At 41.2% G+C, this 18,994-nt stretch overlaps 1 protein-coding gene across 1 annotated transcript; it reads left to right on the top strand.

Moving 5' to 3' along the window:
* The first annotated feature begins 14,220 nt into the window (after positions 1 to 14,220).
* On the top strand, positions 14,221 to 16,745 carry LOC127120225 (uncharacterized). Its single transcript, XM_051050635.1, has 4 exons — positions 14,221 to 15,119; positions 15,203 to 15,305; positions 15,902 to 16,095; positions 16,248 to 16,745. Exons 1-4 carry the CDS (start codon positions 14,473 to 14,475, stop codon positions 16,549 to 16,551), a joined length of 1,248 nt encoding a protein of 415 aa, XP_050906592.1. The 5' UTR covers positions 14,221 to 14,472; the 3' UTR covers positions 16,552 to 16,745.
* The last annotated feature ends 2,249 nt before the right edge of the window (positions 16,746 to 18,994 follow it).

Consider the following 18,994-nt stretch of genomic DNA (forward strand, 5'->3'; position numbering starts at 1 on the left):
AATCTCTATAGGGAATCAAATGCGGCTGGTTTGTATTCCAATCTCCGTTGACCTGATTGATCACTAGAGCGGAATCTCCAAATATGTCAAGAGTTTTGATCCTCAGATCAATGGCTTCTTCTATCCCCATGATACAAGCCTCATACTCAGCTTCGTTGTTGGTGACGTCAAACGTCAATCTGGCAGAAAAAGGTATATGAGCACCTTTAGGATTAATCAATACTGCACCAACACCGTTGCCGTTCATATTCACAGCCCCATCAAACATCAATGTCCACTTGTCATCCGGATCCGGTCCTTCCTCGACAAGAGGCTCTTCGCAATCTTTCATCTTAAGATACATGATGTCTTCATCAGGGAATTCAAACATCATCGGCTGATAATCATCAATCGGTTGCTCGGCGAGGTAGTCTGACAGAATACTACCTTTGATGGCCTTTTGTGACGTGTACTGAATATCATATTCTGTTAGAATCATCTGCCATCGAGCAACGCGCCCGGTGAGAGCCGGCTTCTCAAAGATGTACTTCACTGGGTCCATCTTAGAAATCAATAAGGTAGTATGGTTCAACATATACTGCCTCAGTCGGCGAGCAGCCCAGGCCAAAGCACAACAAGTTTTCTCGAGCAGTGAATATCTTGTTTCACAGTCGGTAAACTTTTTGCTAAGGTAGTATATGGCATGCTCTTTTCGACCAGACTCGTCATGCTGTCCCAATACACACCCCATCGAGTTCTCAGTCACTGATAGGTACATTATCAGAGGTCTCCCTGGAACTGGAGGTATCAGGATTGGAGGTTTCTGTAAATACTCTTTTATCTTGTCAAAAGCTTTCTGACAGTCATCATTCCACCTGATTGCTTGATTCTTTCTTAGCAATTTGAAAATTGGTTCACATGTGGCAGTTAGGTGAGATATGAACCTTGCAATGTAGTTCAACCTCCCTAAAAACCCACGGACTTGCTTTTCCGTTTTCGGTTCAGGCATCTCTTGAATAGCTTTGACTTTCGCTGGATCAACCTCAATCCCTTTCTCACTAACAATAAAGCCTAATAGCTTCCCAGATCTCACGCCAAACGTACACTTGTTTGGATTCAGCCTCAGCTTGAACTTTCTCAGCCTATCAAACAACTTCTGCAAATTAACCAGGTGCTCCTCTTCTGTCTGCGACTTCGCAATCATATCATCCACGTACACTTCAATTTCCTTGTGCATCATGTCATGAAAGAGAGTCGTCATTGCCCTCTGATAGGTAGCACCGGCATTCTTCAGCCCAAACGGCATCACCTTATAGCAGAACGTGCCCCAAGGTGTAATGAATGTTGTCTTTTCCATGTCCTCTGGCGCCATCTTGATCTGATTATATCCAGAGAAACCATCCATGAAAGAGAAAACCGAGGATTGAGCCGTATTATCAACCAATACATCAATGTGAGGTAATGGGAAATCATCTTTCGGACTCGCTCTGTTCAAATCCCGGTAATCGACACATATTCTGACTTTGCCATCCTTCTTCGACACAGGAACGATGTTGGCCACCCACGGGGGATAATTGGTAACAGCCAGAAAACCCGCATCCCACTACTTCTGAACCTCTTCCTTGATCTTGACAGCCATATCAGGACTAGTTCTGCGAAGCTTCTGCTTGACTGACGAACACTTTTCTCTGAGGGGTAGTTGATGCACCACAATGTCTGTATCCAAACCAGGCATATCTTGATATGACCAGGCGAATATCTCCACATATTCTCTCAGCATCTCAATCAGCCTCCTCTTGACAGAGTCCTCTAAAGCAGCCCCAATCTTGATCTCTCTTCTGGCGTCCTCAGTACCCAGATTAACAATCTCCAACTCCTCCTGATGAGGTTGGATGACCCTTTCCTCCTGCTTCAGCAATCTGACCAATTCAGCGGGGAGTTCACAGTCTTCCTCACTCTCCTCTTCAGCTTGGTAGATGGGATTATCAAAATCATACCGAGCCATAACAGAATTGTTCATAGTGGATTCCGTGAGATCACTTCTGCATGTTAATGCCTTGTTTTAGAAAAAGAGTTCAAGAAAGTCACAAAAAACAAAAACATTGCCATTTTTATTGTTTTGAAAAAAATAAAAACAAAAATAGAAAGACAGGGATCACAAAATTTGATTGCAAAACGTCCTTTATTAATGATAATCATTAAAACATGATGAGGCCCTACAATGAACCACTACGCCTTGGGCAGAACGTAGGGTTTTCATGCAAAATGAAAAACAAAAGAAAATTACTCTGTCTGAAGAGTAACTTGGACCACTTCTTCAGCCGTCCAATTGTTGATAGACTCCCCTGGTGCACACGGGCGAACCCAGTTGTCTAAATCACAGTCGCTGTCACAGTCTTCACTACCAGTTGCAAAGACGTCGCCATGATTCATCAGCCCAGCGCTGGTAAAGGTACTTGGACCCGCTTGACCATTCTGCTCTGCTTGGAGAGGCTCATAACCAATGTCGAATTTGTCTTCTTTGACGGGCAAGTCCACCATCTTGCCCCAACCCTCAGCTTTGCCGGAATCAACAACCTCCTTGGCTTGCTTGTACGAAGCAATCGAAGCACCTGGCTTCCTCTGATCAGCGTACGCCACTTTCTCAAGAGCCACAGTCTCAAACGCCTGGCATAAGGTTTCGTGGATCTCGCCATCCACCTCGACATACTTGAACGAGGATAGGTGACTCACCAGAATCTCTTCTTCGCCACACACGGTCACAATCTGACTGTTCCAGACATACTTGAGCTTTTGGTGGAGAGTCGACGAGACTGCCCCTGCTGCGTGAATCCATGGACGCCCCAACAAACAACTGTAGGCAGGCTGAATGTCCATAACATAGAAGATTATGTCAAAGACCTCCGGACCTATCTTCACCGACAAGGTAACTTCACCAAACACAGAACGTTTGGATCCGTCAAATGCGCGCACAATAAGGTCACTAGGAGTAAGCACAACCCCTTCAACATCAATCTTCTTCAGAATCTGCTTAGGCAGCACATTCAGCGACGACCCGGTGTCTACCAATACGTGAGACAATACTGCCCCCTTGCACTCCATAGTGATGTGCAAGGCTTTGTTATGATTGCGACCCTCAGGCGTTAAATCTAGGTCAGTGAATCCTACACCGTGCCTGGTGCTCACATTGGCCATCACACCCTCCAGTTGGTTGACAGAAATCTCTTGAGGTACGTAAGCCATGTTCAGCATCTTCAATAAGGCATTACGATGTGCCTCAGAGCACAGCAGCAAAGAGAGTATTGAAATCTTGGACGGAGTCTGATTAAGTTGATCTACGATCTTATAATCACTCTTCTTTATGATCTTCATAAACTCCTCCGCGTCCTTTTCAAATGAACCCTCAGGCACCTCCTTCTGAGTCGGTTCTTCGTCAACGACAACCTGTTTGCCCTTTGACTTGGCGGAAGCCTCAGCATTAGCATCTCTCAACGGCTGAGGAGCAAACAGTCGTCCACTTCGAGTAAAACCTCCTGGTCCACCAACGTTGTCCACAACGGGACTCACAACCACAGGAGTTTTAACTGGTGCACTGATTGTCATAGGCGCTTGATTTGCTGGCCTTGTCTGATTATCAGCCCTTCTGTTGCTGCGGTAGGCGTTATCATATCTCCATGGCACAGCCCTACTATTCTCAACTGGTCCTCTTCCAGACGCGACGATAGTAGTTGGGGCACTGATGGTTACCGGAGCGGAAATGGTAACTGGGGTACCACTTGTTGCGAGTGCACTAACAACCCTCTGTCCACGTCCTTCAGACGGTTTAAAGTAGATGGTGACAGTTGACACTGTCCCACGATCTTGTACAGCCCTACTGAATTGCAGACAGCCCTCATCCATCATACCCTGGATACCGGCCCTTAACTGGTCACACCCATTATCAGCTTCAGCACAACCCATACAGCCCTCATCACAGCCCGGGTAGACACCCTCATTCAGTAGACGGCCCTTTACAACCAGCAGAGAAGTCTGAACATCATCAACACTAACAACCAGATCTTCAGCTTCTTCCCCTTCAATATTGTTCACTCTATGCCCACCGTGCTGAGGCATAGGGTTGTTCATGACGTTAGGCACTGGAGCAAAGTTGATCGTCTTGGCATCGATCAAATCTTGGACTTTGTGCTGGAAAGCCCGACATTTCTCAGTATGGTGCCCTGGCGCCCCGGAGTGAAAGTCACAACGGACGTTGGCGTCGTACCCAGGAGGCAATACTGTAGGCGGAGCCATGGTACGCAACTCAACAAACCCCAACCTGAGTAGTTCAGGCAGCAGTTCGGCGTATGACATTGGTAGCGGATCAAAACGTCGATCAGGCATCCTTTGTCTGGGCTGATACGGACGTTGCTGTTGTTGTTGTTGTTGTGGTTGTTGAACTCTTTGTTGTTGTTGACGAGGTTGAGGTGTCGGGATGGTTACAGCAGCAACCGGGCGATACTGATTTCTGTTCTGATTTCCTTTGTACACATTCCCTCGGTGTTGTACAACATTAGTTTCACCTTCTCTACGGCGAGGTGCCCCAGAGAAAGGTTTCTTGGAAGATGAGGAACTAGCATCATTGATCTTTCCAGCCTTGATCAAACTCTCAGTCCTTTCTCCACAAATGACAACGTCCGAAAAACTACCGAATGGGCAGCTTCCCATCCGGTCCATGAATACTCCTTGTAACGTGCCAATAAACATATCTGTCAACTCCCTTTCCAGCATAGGGGGTTGAACTCTCGCAGCCAGTTCACGCCACCTCTGGGCGTACTCCTTGAAGCTTTCATTGGATTTCTGACATAGACTCTGCAGCTGAGTCCGGCTCGGTGCCATATCCATGTTGTGCTTGTATTGCCTCAAGAAGGCCTCACCCAGATCCCTCCAACAGCGGATAAAATCTCTCTTAAGCTCCATGTACCAATCCAAGGAAGCCCTAGATAGACTGTCCTGGAAAAAGTACATCCACATCTTCTCATCATCCGTGTAGGCGGAGATTTTCCTGTAGTAAGCCTGCACATGGGTGCGAGGGCAAGAAGTACCGTTGTATTTGTCGAAGGACGGTGCTTTGAACTTATAAGGGATTCTCAAACCTTCCACTAACCCCATATTGGTAACATCAAAACCGAGAGAATTCTGACATTCCATAGCCCGGATCTTCTCAGCAAGGGCATCAACTTTACGATCCCTCTCATCAACCCTTCCCAGAACGTCTTCGTCTTCACTGAGCAGAGTGAACATATCCTCTTGTCTGTCAACAATCGGAGCCTGATTACGGGCCGGAGCACGGACTGCTCTGGCATTAGCAGTTTCTGGAGCAATCGGTTGACCGTTGACTCTAATACCCCTCAACTCATCACCTACAGCATAATTGTTGATGGGAACAGCAGCAGTAGCGTTGTCATTGATCGGGCCTCCCTCTGGCAAAGCTTGGTTGGCCGGTGGAATTACAGCTTCTTGCCTCTGAACTAGAGCTCGGAGTTCTTCTTGACCTTGTGCAACCCCTTGCATCATATGCATGAACTGGGCCATGTTAGCTCTCATCTCAGCTAACTCAGCTTGCACTTGATCCATGTTCCTTTGATGATTCAGTCTCGTTGAGTAGCGGTGCGGTCTTTGATCAGCTATCCTGCCTGGACACAGGAATCAAAGTGAGAAGTCACGAACAAGAACACCTGCTATGCAAAATGATATGAGTATGATGTTAATGATGCGTATGATGCACATGATATGTTCATTTCTCAGGCATTCAAAGAGCCTGATTCATCCTCAAAAGATGGCAATCTGCAGCAACAAGAGAACAACATACAAGATAAATGAGATCAAAATGAAACACCAACAACCTTATCTATAGATAAGAGCAACAAGATCATACAACCAAGTCAACAAAGATCCAAATAAACGGAGTACAACAATGAATCCCATCCAACAAGCCTGGAGGTGATTCTCAACATACACATCAAAGATATAATCTAAGACAAACGGTCTCCCGGAATGAGTGTCTTCAGGTACTGGCACTGGTCTATCAACAGGGCGCATTCTGAACATTCTGGTAGAGGGGTGATCTTCTCCTTCAGTTGTCGTCTAAGCTCTACAACTTCTCCTCCAAGATGGTTCTCTGATGCCTGTCTCAAGTCTACTTCCTTCTTCAACTGGATGTCTTTGTCTCTGAGTTGCTTCTCCAGGTCTCTGATCTTCTTCTGATAACCGGCTTCAGCTCTCTGTAGCCTCAAGCACTCCCGGTGTTCTGCATCTAACATGGATTCCATCTCCTCGTAGGATCTCTTCTTGCTTCTCAATCTGCTAGCATCCTCTCCCTGCACTCCTCTGAGTTGATGGACCAAGTTCAACCTATCAGCTTTGGCTTTGTAAAGCTCCATCTGGGTATCTTGCTCCTTCTCTCTCAACCGGCGATTCTCCATCAAGGCTTGCTTGTAGTGCTCAGCAGGCACACTCTCAGCAAGGACCAAAGGTGGTTGCTCCTGCAACGGCTCCATCCTATCGTAGAGTAACAACAAAGTCTCCACTCTCTCCTTGACCCAATCAGTGTAATCAGGCATAGCAATGGAAAACTTCTTCCCTAAGACAGATCCATCCTTCACACCAATAGACTTCCAAGCTCTTCCTATCTGCTCCAATCTATCCGGGTCACTCTGCTTCTCAAAATACACACTCTCAGCTATCTCAGCTTCAAGTGGTCTTCCATTCATCACGAACCCCAACTGGCGTAGAGAAAGAACTGGGTTGTAATTGATGCAACCCTTAGTCCCCACAAGTGGCACGTTCCGGAATTCTCCACAACTCATAATGACATCACGCACGTCCATCCGGTATGACTGCCATCTGATATCATATGAAGTAAGAGACATAACCCTCTGAGTCCACCTATGCGTGCTCTGAGCATCCATAAAAGGTCCACTGACTGGCAGGAGAGACGTAAACCATCTGAGCAAAAGCGGGAGACAACATCTGATAGCTCCACCCTTACCATGCCTACTGTGAATGGCATAATAAGTGTCCGCTAACAGAGTAGGAACTGGATTCCCTCCAATGAAGATACAGACTGCAGCATAGTCCACAAAGTTGGGCATACTCGGAAACAGGACGATCCCATATATCATAACAGCTAACTGAGCATGAAAAGCTTCCCAATTCCCCTTCTCTGCTTCTCCTCTAGCAACTCTCAGCAGAAACTTCAAAGGCAAACCAACGACATCCCCACTGGACCTCCAACTATCACTGACTTCCTTGATACCCAAATGAAGAGCTCTGGAAACAACTCTGAAATCAACCTCCTTAGGCACATCCAAGAAAGGAACCTGATGCTGAATCGGGACATTCAACAGAATGGAGTACTCCTCGAGAGTAGGCGCCAACTGATAGTCCTGAAAGGTGAAGCAACGAAGCTCTGGGTCGTAGAACTGAAGAAGAGTCTACAACGGCACTGGGTCGACTACCATCTTCAACAGTGTCAGAATATCCCCATACTGATCCACGAACCCCCTCAGATGATCACTAGTCACAAGGTTGCTCAACTCTATCAGAGACGTCAAAGGCTCACGGTGAAAGCTGTATGAACAAGTCTTCCGCTTCGGCTCTGGGACTGTTGCCATCTCTATCAGTGAACAAGCTCTGGAATGTACCTGAGAAATGATATGCATGCAGGGATTAGTTTTTTTCTTTTTTCTTTTTTTTTCAATTCTTTTTATTGCGTTTCTTTTGAAAATAAACATGCTATGATGCAGATGATGCAGACAAGACTGGCAGGCTGTGCATCTCAGAACACAGGATCTAAGCTTCGGCTCGAACTCGGAACCCCAATTCATCTGAAACCCAAAGTCAACTGATAAACTGTCATTTGAACCCAATCTGAGAAAACCGAGTCACCAACAGGACCACAAGTCACCAACTAGTCACCGACAAGTCACCAACTGTACCTATAATAATGATCAATCCCTTCCCCACTCACGGGTGTCGTCTAGGCCAGGGTAAGGTCGAGAGAAACGCAACATAAATAACCTTTCGCAGAATATCATCATATACACACCCGAAGTATGCAACGATAATATCCCACCAGGGTCTGAACTGCTCGTGATATCAATGTTCCGCTAAGTGGCGCGATACCACCCGCTTCCCATGAATCACTCTATTCCTAAGTATCCTAGATCTCACTCATGGCTTGGGTATTGGGCCTTTTACCTCGAGTAACTCCCACCCCAACAGAGAGAAACAGACAACCAGCCAGCCAAATGAACAGATGAATATGAATGAATGCAAACATAAATGCAAACAATAAATGCAAACAATAAATAATGAATGCAATAAATAACACAGCAAAAGCAACCAAAACCCTAACCTAGAGAGCGCTAGGACTGACTCGCTTAGGGAAGATGGACCAGCAAGAGGTCAACTTCTCTATATTCTCCCCAGCAGAGTCGCCAGCTGTCGCATTACGCGAAAAACCGGCGGGAAACAAGAACAACAGAGCCGCCACCGTGCGTTATTTATCCCAAAAGAGGGAAAGGAAACGCTCAGAGTAAACCTGGAAAAAGCATGGTCTCGCGACCGAAGAGAATGGGATCGGGAGTCGGTTATGCGAAGAGAAGGTATTAGCACCCAATACGCATCCGTCGTACTCGACGGGATCCACGCACAAAAGGAAGGAAAATGGTTGCTAAAACACTGCTCATAAACAAACAAGCACTGGCTGAAAGAGACACAAGAAAACAAACAAGACCGACTCGGCAGGATATCGCATCCTGGGCCTACTTAGTCTATCAAGCATAGACATCAGAGTCGAAGTAGTTCGGACGGGGAAAAACACATGCTCGCTAGGATGTCGCATCCTATGCATACGTATCTTCTTGGACTAAGAAGAATCAGAGCATCCGTAGCTCGGCTCACGCACACAAACAAAACAGACCCAGGCAAACGTGGAATCCGAATGCCAATCGCTGGACTTACATCAGATTCCGAACCAAAACACACCCACACTGGAAACCAGATGCCACTTGATGGACTTATACCGGACTCCAAGCACACAACAAGAGGATACGGAATGCCAATCGCTGGTCTTACATCCATCTCCTGACACACACAAAACAAAACAAAAACGGGCGCCCGGAGAGATCAGCTCATCTCCTGCCTACGTACCTCATCTGGTATGAGGATCAGGGCGACGTAGTTCCCCTACGAAGGGACACAGGAATAGCCTAACCAGATAACAAAGGGAGACACAACTAGGGAGACTACGACTCGAGCCTAGATGTTATCATGCAAATCATCCCTAAGTTATGGTTGCTATCTAACTTGCACAGGAAGCAAGCTAACCTAAACATGACTTGCACAGGAAGCAAGCCAAACTAACCCTAACTTGCACAGGAAGCAAGCTAAATAAAAAAAAAACACAAACACACAAGCACAAATAGCACACACTATATGCAATTAGTTGGCTCAATCAAGGTTAGGTTTTAGTCGAGGGGTCATATCAACCTCGACAAACAAACCACTGTAACAGGGTAATGTTAGCTCTTAACCCTAACATTGAGAGTTAGGGTGAAGCAGATGAATGGGAAGTGAAGATGAGACTTCACAGCTCTTATCCCTGGCCTGGGAGAGCTTAAGACAAGAATGTGTGGGTTCAGAAGGTGGGAACCCTTCTACACATATGACTGACACAATGTATAATGATCTTGGGTTAGTATCTGCAATGCATCAACACAGTAGTGTGAGCAAAGCAGATGACACACAGAATAGCAGGGGATGGATTGCACATCCCTGGTATCTGCCAATGCCTCTTCACTTAGGAGGTCTTTGGATATGTACAAGGACAAATATAAACAAACACAAACATTGCCTCTTAAGGAGGACTTCAGACAGGTGCCTGGCCAAGTAACAGGCCAGGTCTTCCAGACTACATGGAGAAGAGATCATTATACCTCAATAATCAAGCTAGCAAGCAAAGCAAACACAAGTTCACAAAGGAACTATAGCAACTAAGGTACCTGAAATCAATCCAATATAATCAGTACTCAGCTCAAACAATAAGCAAACAGACAATGGTCAATAGTTAACTATACAGTCAAACAACAGTCAATGCACAAAGGTGCAAGCCACATGGCACAAACTCAAGTTTCAAAACCTACAAAACAAATTCAAAGTTAGTCATAAACAAGCAACAAGCCAACTCCAATTGAGGGCACATCATCAAGCATAAGCAAATTGTGCTTTTAACCTGAAACAAAGCTCAAATGTGAGAGCACAAACCACTAGTACAAGACTAGGGTCAAAATGAGAGCAAAAAAAACCAAAAAAGAACATGAAACTTATCAAAAATCAAGATCAAACAATCAAGAATCAAATCCAATTGGTCTCATGTTCACATCATTCATCATTATCATTTCATGAAGCAAAGAGTACAAAGCATGCAATTTGAAGTTCATAGAAGCAAACAGAATGATTCAATTCAAATCAACTCAAGCATATTTCAATAAATCACCAAAACAATCATGGAAAAATAGCACTCATCTAATGCTCTACACACCGAATTTCAAGTCATTTGGACCAAGGGAAGCAAGGCAATTAAATTCATCAAGTCAACACAAGTTCAAACAAGCTCATACAAGGCACCAAATTAAGCATCAACTTCAAGCAATCATAAAACAGAGACCAAGCATGATAAATGAATGAAATCAAAGCCATGGCAAACTTCAAGATGCCTATAATACACATGCCAAATTTCAAGTCCATCCAATAAACCACAAGAATTTCACAAATCAAATAAAATCATGACCCACAAAAAGTCCACATTTGGTCAAATAGGGGAGAAATTATCCAACAAATAGGAAATGCATTCAAAAATTCCAGGAAAAATCACAAGCATTCTCAACATTCATAAGTATCAATATGCAAAAATCCAGATTATTTTGAGTTCATATGGCATGGTAACAAAAATCATCAAATTGGACAAGAATGGTGTGACACAAATTGTCACACCTCTATTCAAAAAATCATATCTCATCAACCAGGAATGATAAAATCACAAACTTCATACCAAAATGACTATGAACATGTCTAGTTTAAGCACAAAAAAATTCAGCCTCATTGGATTAAGCATCATCATTTCACAAACAAAATGGCAAGGCATACACAAATTGGACACACATGAACAAACCCTGGGCAATTTAAAAATCCACACGTGCACAAATTCTGGAAAAATCACCATAAAATACTAGAGATCATGAGGAACAAGGTGCAAAAAATCCCATCTCATTTGGACCAATATTGAAGGACTTATGATTTTTCTAAGATCAGCATATAAAATGAAATTTAAATTGAAAAAGAAAATGAAATAATGGATTAAATGTGATATAATGGCAAACTTGTAAATATGATGCTGAAGCGATGAAACACCGCGTTTCATTTTATGCGGTGGCAGGGCGTGATTGGTTTCATGGGGAACGAACACAAAATCTCATGCAAATACCCAGCCAAGCGAATCAAACACGATCTGGGCAAGTATTTTCTAGGGTTCTTGGTCATCTTCAACATGTTCATCACCACATGAACTTTTTTTTCAGAAATTGGAAATGGATACACCATTGTGTTCGTCTCATCATGCACAACAACAATACAACAATGATTTGTCCTAATTCGAACTATCAAACACGAATCGAGCAGAATAACATTCAACAACCAAATTTAAATTCAGCATATCTCTCTTAATACTCAATAAAAATCAAAACTATAAAGTTCAGTGTACTCATGGATGCAAGATCTATCAAACACATAGCACAATTTCATGAATGGTGGATTTCGAAATCTAACCTTTGAAGAATTGCAGAACTGGAAACGTGTCTTTCTGGCTTGGAAATGTGCAAACAGAAGCTCTATGGTGCTTATGTTGATGAATGGAAGTATGTTGGATGTTCAATCGCTTCGAATCCAGCTCAAAAGTTCGACTGCCATGAACGGAGCTCTATGTAACAGTGCTTGGAAACAACTTAGAATCTTTGCTCTCTTGCTTCAATCCAGCTCAGTGATGATTGTAGATGATGATTCAACCGTGGAAATGGCAAGGGATTGGAAGAAACTTGCAGAAAAAGTGAAGAGAGAAAGTGGAGAGAAATTGCAATTCTTAGATCTAGATCTGTGTGAATGTTTGTTAATCCGAAATTCTGTTAGAATTATGATTTTATATGTGCTGCTAATCCACCTTGTTAATTATGGTTAAGCAAAATGCAATGGTTAATGAAAATGAGTGTTTATGTGCAATTGCTAATTCACCATCATGTGCATGGGGTGCATGCTACAGTGCACGAAAATTGGGCTAAGCATATCCCAAATGTTGATTTAAGACCAAATGTGAAGTTTAAAAGTGTGGCAAATGCATATTTTGAAAGTCACTTTTTTAACTCTCCCTTTTTAAATTCAAGTCACTAAAAAAATGCCATTTTGATGTGATGACTTTTGATGAAATGTGATGAAGTATTTGGATAGAACATGTCAAATGTGACTTGTAGCAAAAAAACCTCACTCAATTTGGCCAAATGGTTCAAGAGTTATGCCTCCTTGAAGTTCAACTTTTCTTGACAATGATTTGATCATAACTTGCCAACCACACATGAGAAATGGATGTTCTTGGACTTTTTGGAAAGGTGAGAGCAAGATCTTCAACTTTCATGTTGGACAAAATTTCATTTGAAGCTTGTATGATGATGTAAATTTGAGGAGAAAACCTTTCCATTTTTGGCAGTTTGAAATTACAGGTCACTTACTATTTTTGGCAATTTTTCATCTGACCTCAAATTCTTCAATCTTGATCTTTGAAATGTCAAATGAGACTTGTATGGACATGAATGAAGCCTCTCAAACCATCTCCCACCTTCAAATCCATGAATTCAAGCACAGTTGACCACAGTTGACTTTCTAGGGTTTCTGGTGGAATGAACAATGACTGATGACTTCTGAGCACCCAATCTTTGACCAAACCACTTCAAAAGGACCCCTAGGTCATGTGAACATGTTGAACCAACCCTAGGGCTTTGCTTCCTTGAGAAATGCACTTGCTTGCTTGTTTGACTGATCCTCCTAACCAGTTGACCTAATCTTGTCTGATGGCTTGCACTTGGGCAAAGGACAATGCAATGCTATGCAGTGGACAAGGTGATGTTATGACCTAATGATGAAAATGTATGTACAAAATGGGAGGTGCAAATTTGAGGTGCTACATCACTTCCTTCGATTAAGAAAAATATGGGAATACAAAATGACGAAAGAACAAAGGTAACACCTCAAGAAATCGTACAGCTGACTCCACAAAGATTGTACAATGTCTTACAAAAAAGAAACGACGACAGACATTACCAAAGGTCTTAATTGTCTCAGTAAAACACCTAACTACTTTGATTTTCATAGGTCATTATGATAAAACATACGAAAATACATCTAAAGTATGAGACACATTTAGGACGCAAGATCCCAGTGACAATAACATCACATCTTGACTATCCACTCAAGCCAAACTACGACCGACAAATAAGGACAAACACAACAAAGTCCCCACCCTACAAAGCAGAGACAAAAGCTTAAGGGACAACTATTTTGGGTTAGGTAAAAGGCTAAATAGTCGCGACCTAAAGAATGTGTCAATCCACCAAGTCACTCGCGGTGCATGAATTCTGTCTTGGGTTAGAGTGCAGGCGATCCGAATCTAGGTTCCATCCAACGGATCCCCGCATTGTACGCCTGAAAATCAATAAACGACTATAGCCACTTTACTATATAAAAAGAAAGTGCACCATTTTCAGGTACAATTCAAATTCAAACTTCATTCACTCACCTTGTTATCTTACTAACTCGCAAATCAACTTCTCTCACTGTATCAGAAACTCAAGTCCACCTGTTGTCATTCACAGCCTTCGATCTCCGATCAATTCTAGTTCCCTCGCAGATCAAATATCAAACAATTTTATTTTCTTCTAAAATTTTGTAAAAGTAACCATAATAATATAAATTTTCCAACACTAAATTTTATAAAATCTGTCTTTTTGTTAAATGAGCTTGATCAATTTATGAAGGTTTACCATGTAGTTCCACACCCTAACTACACAAACTCACCTCTTGAATCCAAACCTAAGCAATTAACTATAGTCCTAACAAATAAACCACAATTCTTTAAAATAAACCATTCTGCACCACAATATTAGCCTTGACAAATACTAGTAGTACTAGCAGTCTGAGTTTTTAATGAAATCACGCAGCAAAATAAATGCCTGAGACAGTGAGCGAGTGTCTCAAATCAAACCACACTCACTTTCCTTCTCCAATCACATTTTCTCACCCAACTATCATCATCATCGCCACAACACACAGTACTATGCATTTAATGTATACATTGACGAACAAATCAAACCCTCACCATTAAATATAACTCATTTATTCAATTCTTTTGAGATGAAACTCAAACACACACTCTCTTTCTTCGTTTCATCTTCTGCCATGGAAGCTCATCTCAAAATCTTCAATCCTTCCCTTTTCACTCGCCAATTAACCACCAAACCTACTTTCCCTTCTTACAATTACCAACACCTCCCTCTTCGAAAAATACCCAGAATCTCTTCAACTCTTATTCGTTCTTCCCATTCACCAATTCCAGGAAACTCGGATTCTCATAAATTCTTCTCTTCTCTCACATCTTCTCAAAATCTCAACTTTTCAACTCCCAATAAGATTCTAAACAACCCCTTTATCTCACATTCGCAATCTAGCAATATTGTTTGGAACCCAGCTTTTGAAAACGGAAACGAGGGTTTTTACGGAAGTAACAAAAACCGTGTTGTTACGGTGGTTTTGTTAGGGTGGCTTGGAGCGAAAACCAGACACCTCAGAAGATACGCTGAGTGGTACAATTCACGTGGCGTTAACGCCGTTACTTTCGTTGTTGATGTAAAAGAGATTCTTGGATTTGACCTTGGGCATGTGCTTGAGGAAAGAATCTCCACGTTTGCTGACCAATTGGTTTCGTGGGTTTCTGGTGAGGAGAAAGATGGGAGAGAAAGGTGTTTGGTTTTTCACACATTCAGTAACACTGGTTGGTTTGTGTAAGTGGATTTGGTAATGGTTTTTTGATGATTGTGGTTTGTGTGATTTTTGTTTTAACTGGTTTGTTTTGTTTTTGTGGTAGGTATGGTTCAATTCTTGGTAGGTTTATGGAAAGTCATCATGTAGTGGAGAAGGTTAAAGGAAGCATTGTTGATTCTGGTGGTGCAGAGCCTTTTAATCCTCAGGTACTAAATCCAATTCATAATACACAATTTAATTTATGAAACCTACGTCGAGCCCAATACACCGGCTGAGGGTTAGTTTCTCTCAAGCAATTCAAATCTCGAGCATCATTTCACTTCAAACTCAATTTTAACCAAGTCAATTTTGCCAATCAAGTTAACTCTAAATGCAGTTTTTAATGATTTGTAGTGAACTTGATTTTGTAAAATTGATTTGGTTGAAACTAAGTTTGAATTGAAATGTTTTATGGTTGAATGTTGATGAAAACTCAATGCAAGTATTTGCAGCATTACCTTTTGTCATTACTGGAGAAAACTTGTGAGGCAAAATCAAGTTTTTCTAATAGCATCCAAACATGTATTTCTACTAATATCACATTTGATAGGAGCCAAAAATCAATTCTGAATTTCTTATACTCCACTATGAAACCAAACCAAACACATGTTTTGACAATCATTTCTGCTTTTTTTGGTTCTATTTCTTAGGATCTAATGCAAGGCTTTCATTTCTTAAGTCCATGTTTTAATTTTATTCTTACTTGCCTTAGGTAACTTTTCATTTATGAATTGTCAAAGTGTTCCCTTGTGTTTCCTTGCAGGTCTGGGCTGCTGGTTTTGCTACTGCTATATTGAAGAAACGTAGCTCTTCCGCACAAGCTTTAGCCGATGTAGGAAGCAAGCCTAAATCAGAAGCAAAGATTCAACAAAATGAACCTTCCATAATTGAAATTGTGGTGTTCTTACTTTTAGAGAAGATATTCTCATTTCTTTTGCAGTTGCCAGAGTCGAATCAGTAAGTGTCTTCCCTCCAAATCTTATATCACTCTACTTGAATAAAAATATTGCGTGAATAGCATCAATGTTTAACTTTGTTGATTGAAACTTATAATATATAATCCTTCAGAATGAAAAATACTAAGCACATTTTTTCTGTCTTTAACACAGGAGGTTAAATAAGGTTTTCACTCCCCTTTTGGAGCACCAGCCTTGCCCTCAACTCTACCTGTATAGTACAGCCGACAAAGTAATCCCGTTTCAATCGATAGAAGCGTTCATTGAGGAACAGAGGAAGTTGGGAAAGAATGTGAGATCATTTAATTTTGGTTCATCTCCCCATGTGGATCATTATAGAAATTTTCCAGACGTATATCTGTCACAAGTTGCTGAATTCTTGAACGAGTGTTTTGATAATACAGACAAACAGACAGCAGATGCATATGTTAAGTTTCAGTCCAAAACTAAGGATTAAGTGTAAGGTTAACTTTAAGAACAGTAGCGCTAATTGAGCATAGAATAGCTAAAATTTAGACACTTTTTATTTATTTATAATTGAGTTTAGAGTAGTAATAGACCATTTTTCCATCGCTGTTAAGAAAGGCGGTGTTTCATGTTGTATTCAAATTTACATCTTAAATAATGTTTTTGATCCAAGTTATCATTCAATTGGAAAAAGAGAAGACATAATCATTCAAAAAGTTTAGTTTACTCTAAATCAATGATTGAAGTTGACATTAGAATATATATTGAACAAGAGGAACCTTGGACAGTTGGAAGAGTGGTGTTAATGCCGCCTTATTCTGCAAGTAGGAGTTGCTAAAAATGTAGAATCTTGAACTACCAAAACTTGACAGAAACCCAATCTGTCAAGGCAATGTAAACTGCAGCTGTTTGCACTTACATCACACCAGAAAACAATACTGAGATTACGTAAAAATAACAGCATATCAGAGGCATGACCACCTACGGATGATTTTGTTTTTGCATCTTTCTTTCAGCCAAACAACCTGAAAACATTACCATTGTAAACTACCATTGACACATGATAACGAAAAGATTATTAGATAAATCATTCCCATATGGCATGCACTTCCTCTTGTAACAAAGTAACTTATTCACCTTTTATGCCTGGAAGGTTTTAAGCAATATTTGACATACAAATGTGTTCTTCAGTACTAGTATTTTTGAAGTGTTTGCTGTGCCACTGTTTCAAGTTATTTCTAATGCTCGAGTTTCTCCTTCAATATATAATCACTTCAGTCACTCATATACTCTTCTGAATCAGTCAATTTCTTTTTTAGAGTTAAATATATAACACCTCTTGCGAAGTAAGCGGGATTTGCTTTAATCTCCTGTAAATGATTTTATTTTTATTTTTTATGATGGGAGTTATTAAGACCACTTACAATCAAGGTTGGATCCAAAAGATGAATGAATTAAAGAAAGTGGATGTCAAGGCTTGGACTTGGTTAATAAGCATGCATTTAGTTTTTACCCTTAATGTGATGTCTTAATGAATAACATATCAAAGTCGTTTAATGCCACTATTTTAGTTGCTAGGGTCAAACCTCTTTTAACCATGTGTGAGTGGATTAGAAAGTACCTTATGAATAGGTTAGCAACTTCTGACACAAAACTTGATAAGTGGCAACCTAGAGTTATGCCAATACCTAGGAAGAAGTTAGATAATGAGGTGTTCAATAGTGGTCAATGATTGCCAACTTGGTCTATTGCTGAACAATTCCAGATTAGACATACTTTCAACACACAAGAATTCATTGTTGACATTGTCAAAAGATCTTGTAGCTATAACTTCTGGGAATTAGTTGAAATTCCATGTAGGCATGTCGTTGCTGCATTGAGTTATAAAAAACAAAACCCTGATGATTTTGTTGATGTCTGTTATATAAGAGAGAAGTATGCACTTTGTTATGGATTTTCTGTGAGTCCTATCAATGGGCAAAAGATGTGGCTAGAGGTCCAAACTGATAAATTACTACTTCCTGTATATAAAAATGGATCTGGGAGACAAGGGAAGGGTAGGATAAGGGAATGTGGTGAGGATGGTGTTAGGAGGAGAAGACTTGGTGTAGCTTATATTTGCACCAACTGTGACAAGTTTGGACACAATGCTTTGTCATGCAAGAGATTTACACAATACCCTAATGCTTTGAAAAGAAAGGTAACAAAAGTTTTATTTGAATGCAATGTGGTGTTTTGAATGTAACCGAAATTTTATTTGTGTGCATTGTGCTATTTTGAGTGCAGAGGAAACCAAAATCTGAATAGACTAGAGTTGAGCCAAAACAGAAGAATGAGTAGAAAAATGCTGATGTGCGGCCAAATGTTAATGATGATGTGCATCCAAATGTCCTGTTGATGTGCAGCCTAATGCAAGTCAAGCAGATAATAATGTTGTTGCAGATAACAATATTGTTGCAAGTCATGCAAGCTCATGTGTGGTTGACACAAGTCATATTGGTTTAAGTAAAATACAAGCAAAACAAAAGAAGGGAAGAAACCTGAAATAAAGATGAGAAAAAGGCAGAGTGAAAGAATTAAGTTGAGATACTTTCAAAAATCAATCATAGGTCTGGATTCATCTAGTGAGCAACTAATCACAGTAACATAATATGATGAAAGAACAAGTACACAGGGAAAAGAGCCTATGGACATGCTTCAAAGCTTGGGTGCGAACCAGATCATTGAAGTCTTGGAAGAAAAAGAAATAATAGCTAATGAACTTTATATTTGTATTAAGTTACTAGTAGTATGTTTAAGTTATGTTTAATTTTTGCTTGTATTGATGCACGTTATGTGCCATTTTGTCTATGACTTATGCACTTTGTTATGCTTGTACTGATGCACATTAAGTTATGCTTGTACTGATGCATATTATGTGCCATTAAGTTATG

Source organism: Lathyrus oleraceus, chromosome 2 (genome assembly GCF_024323335.1).
Source record: "Lathyrus oleraceus cultivar Zhongwan6 chromosome 2, CAAS_Psat_ZW6_1.0, whole genome shotgun sequence".
NCBI classification, from domain to species: Eukaryota; Viridiplantae; Streptophyta; class Magnoliopsida; order Fabales; family Fabaceae; genus Lathyrus; species Lathyrus oleraceus.

Coding starts and splice junctions, on each gene's coding strand:
- LOC127120225 (XM_051050635.1), top strand. CDS start 14,473: ATGAAACTCAAACACACACTCTCTTTCTTCGTTTCATCTTCTGCCATG. Junction 15,306..15,901: donor CAGAGCCTTTTAATCCTCAG/GTACTAAATCCA, acceptor GTTTCCTTGCAG/GTCTGGGCTGCTGGTTTTGC. Junction 16,096..16,247: donor CAGTTGCCAGAGTCGAATCA/GTAAGTGTCTTC, acceptor TCTTTAACACAG/GAGGTTAAATAAGGTTTTCA.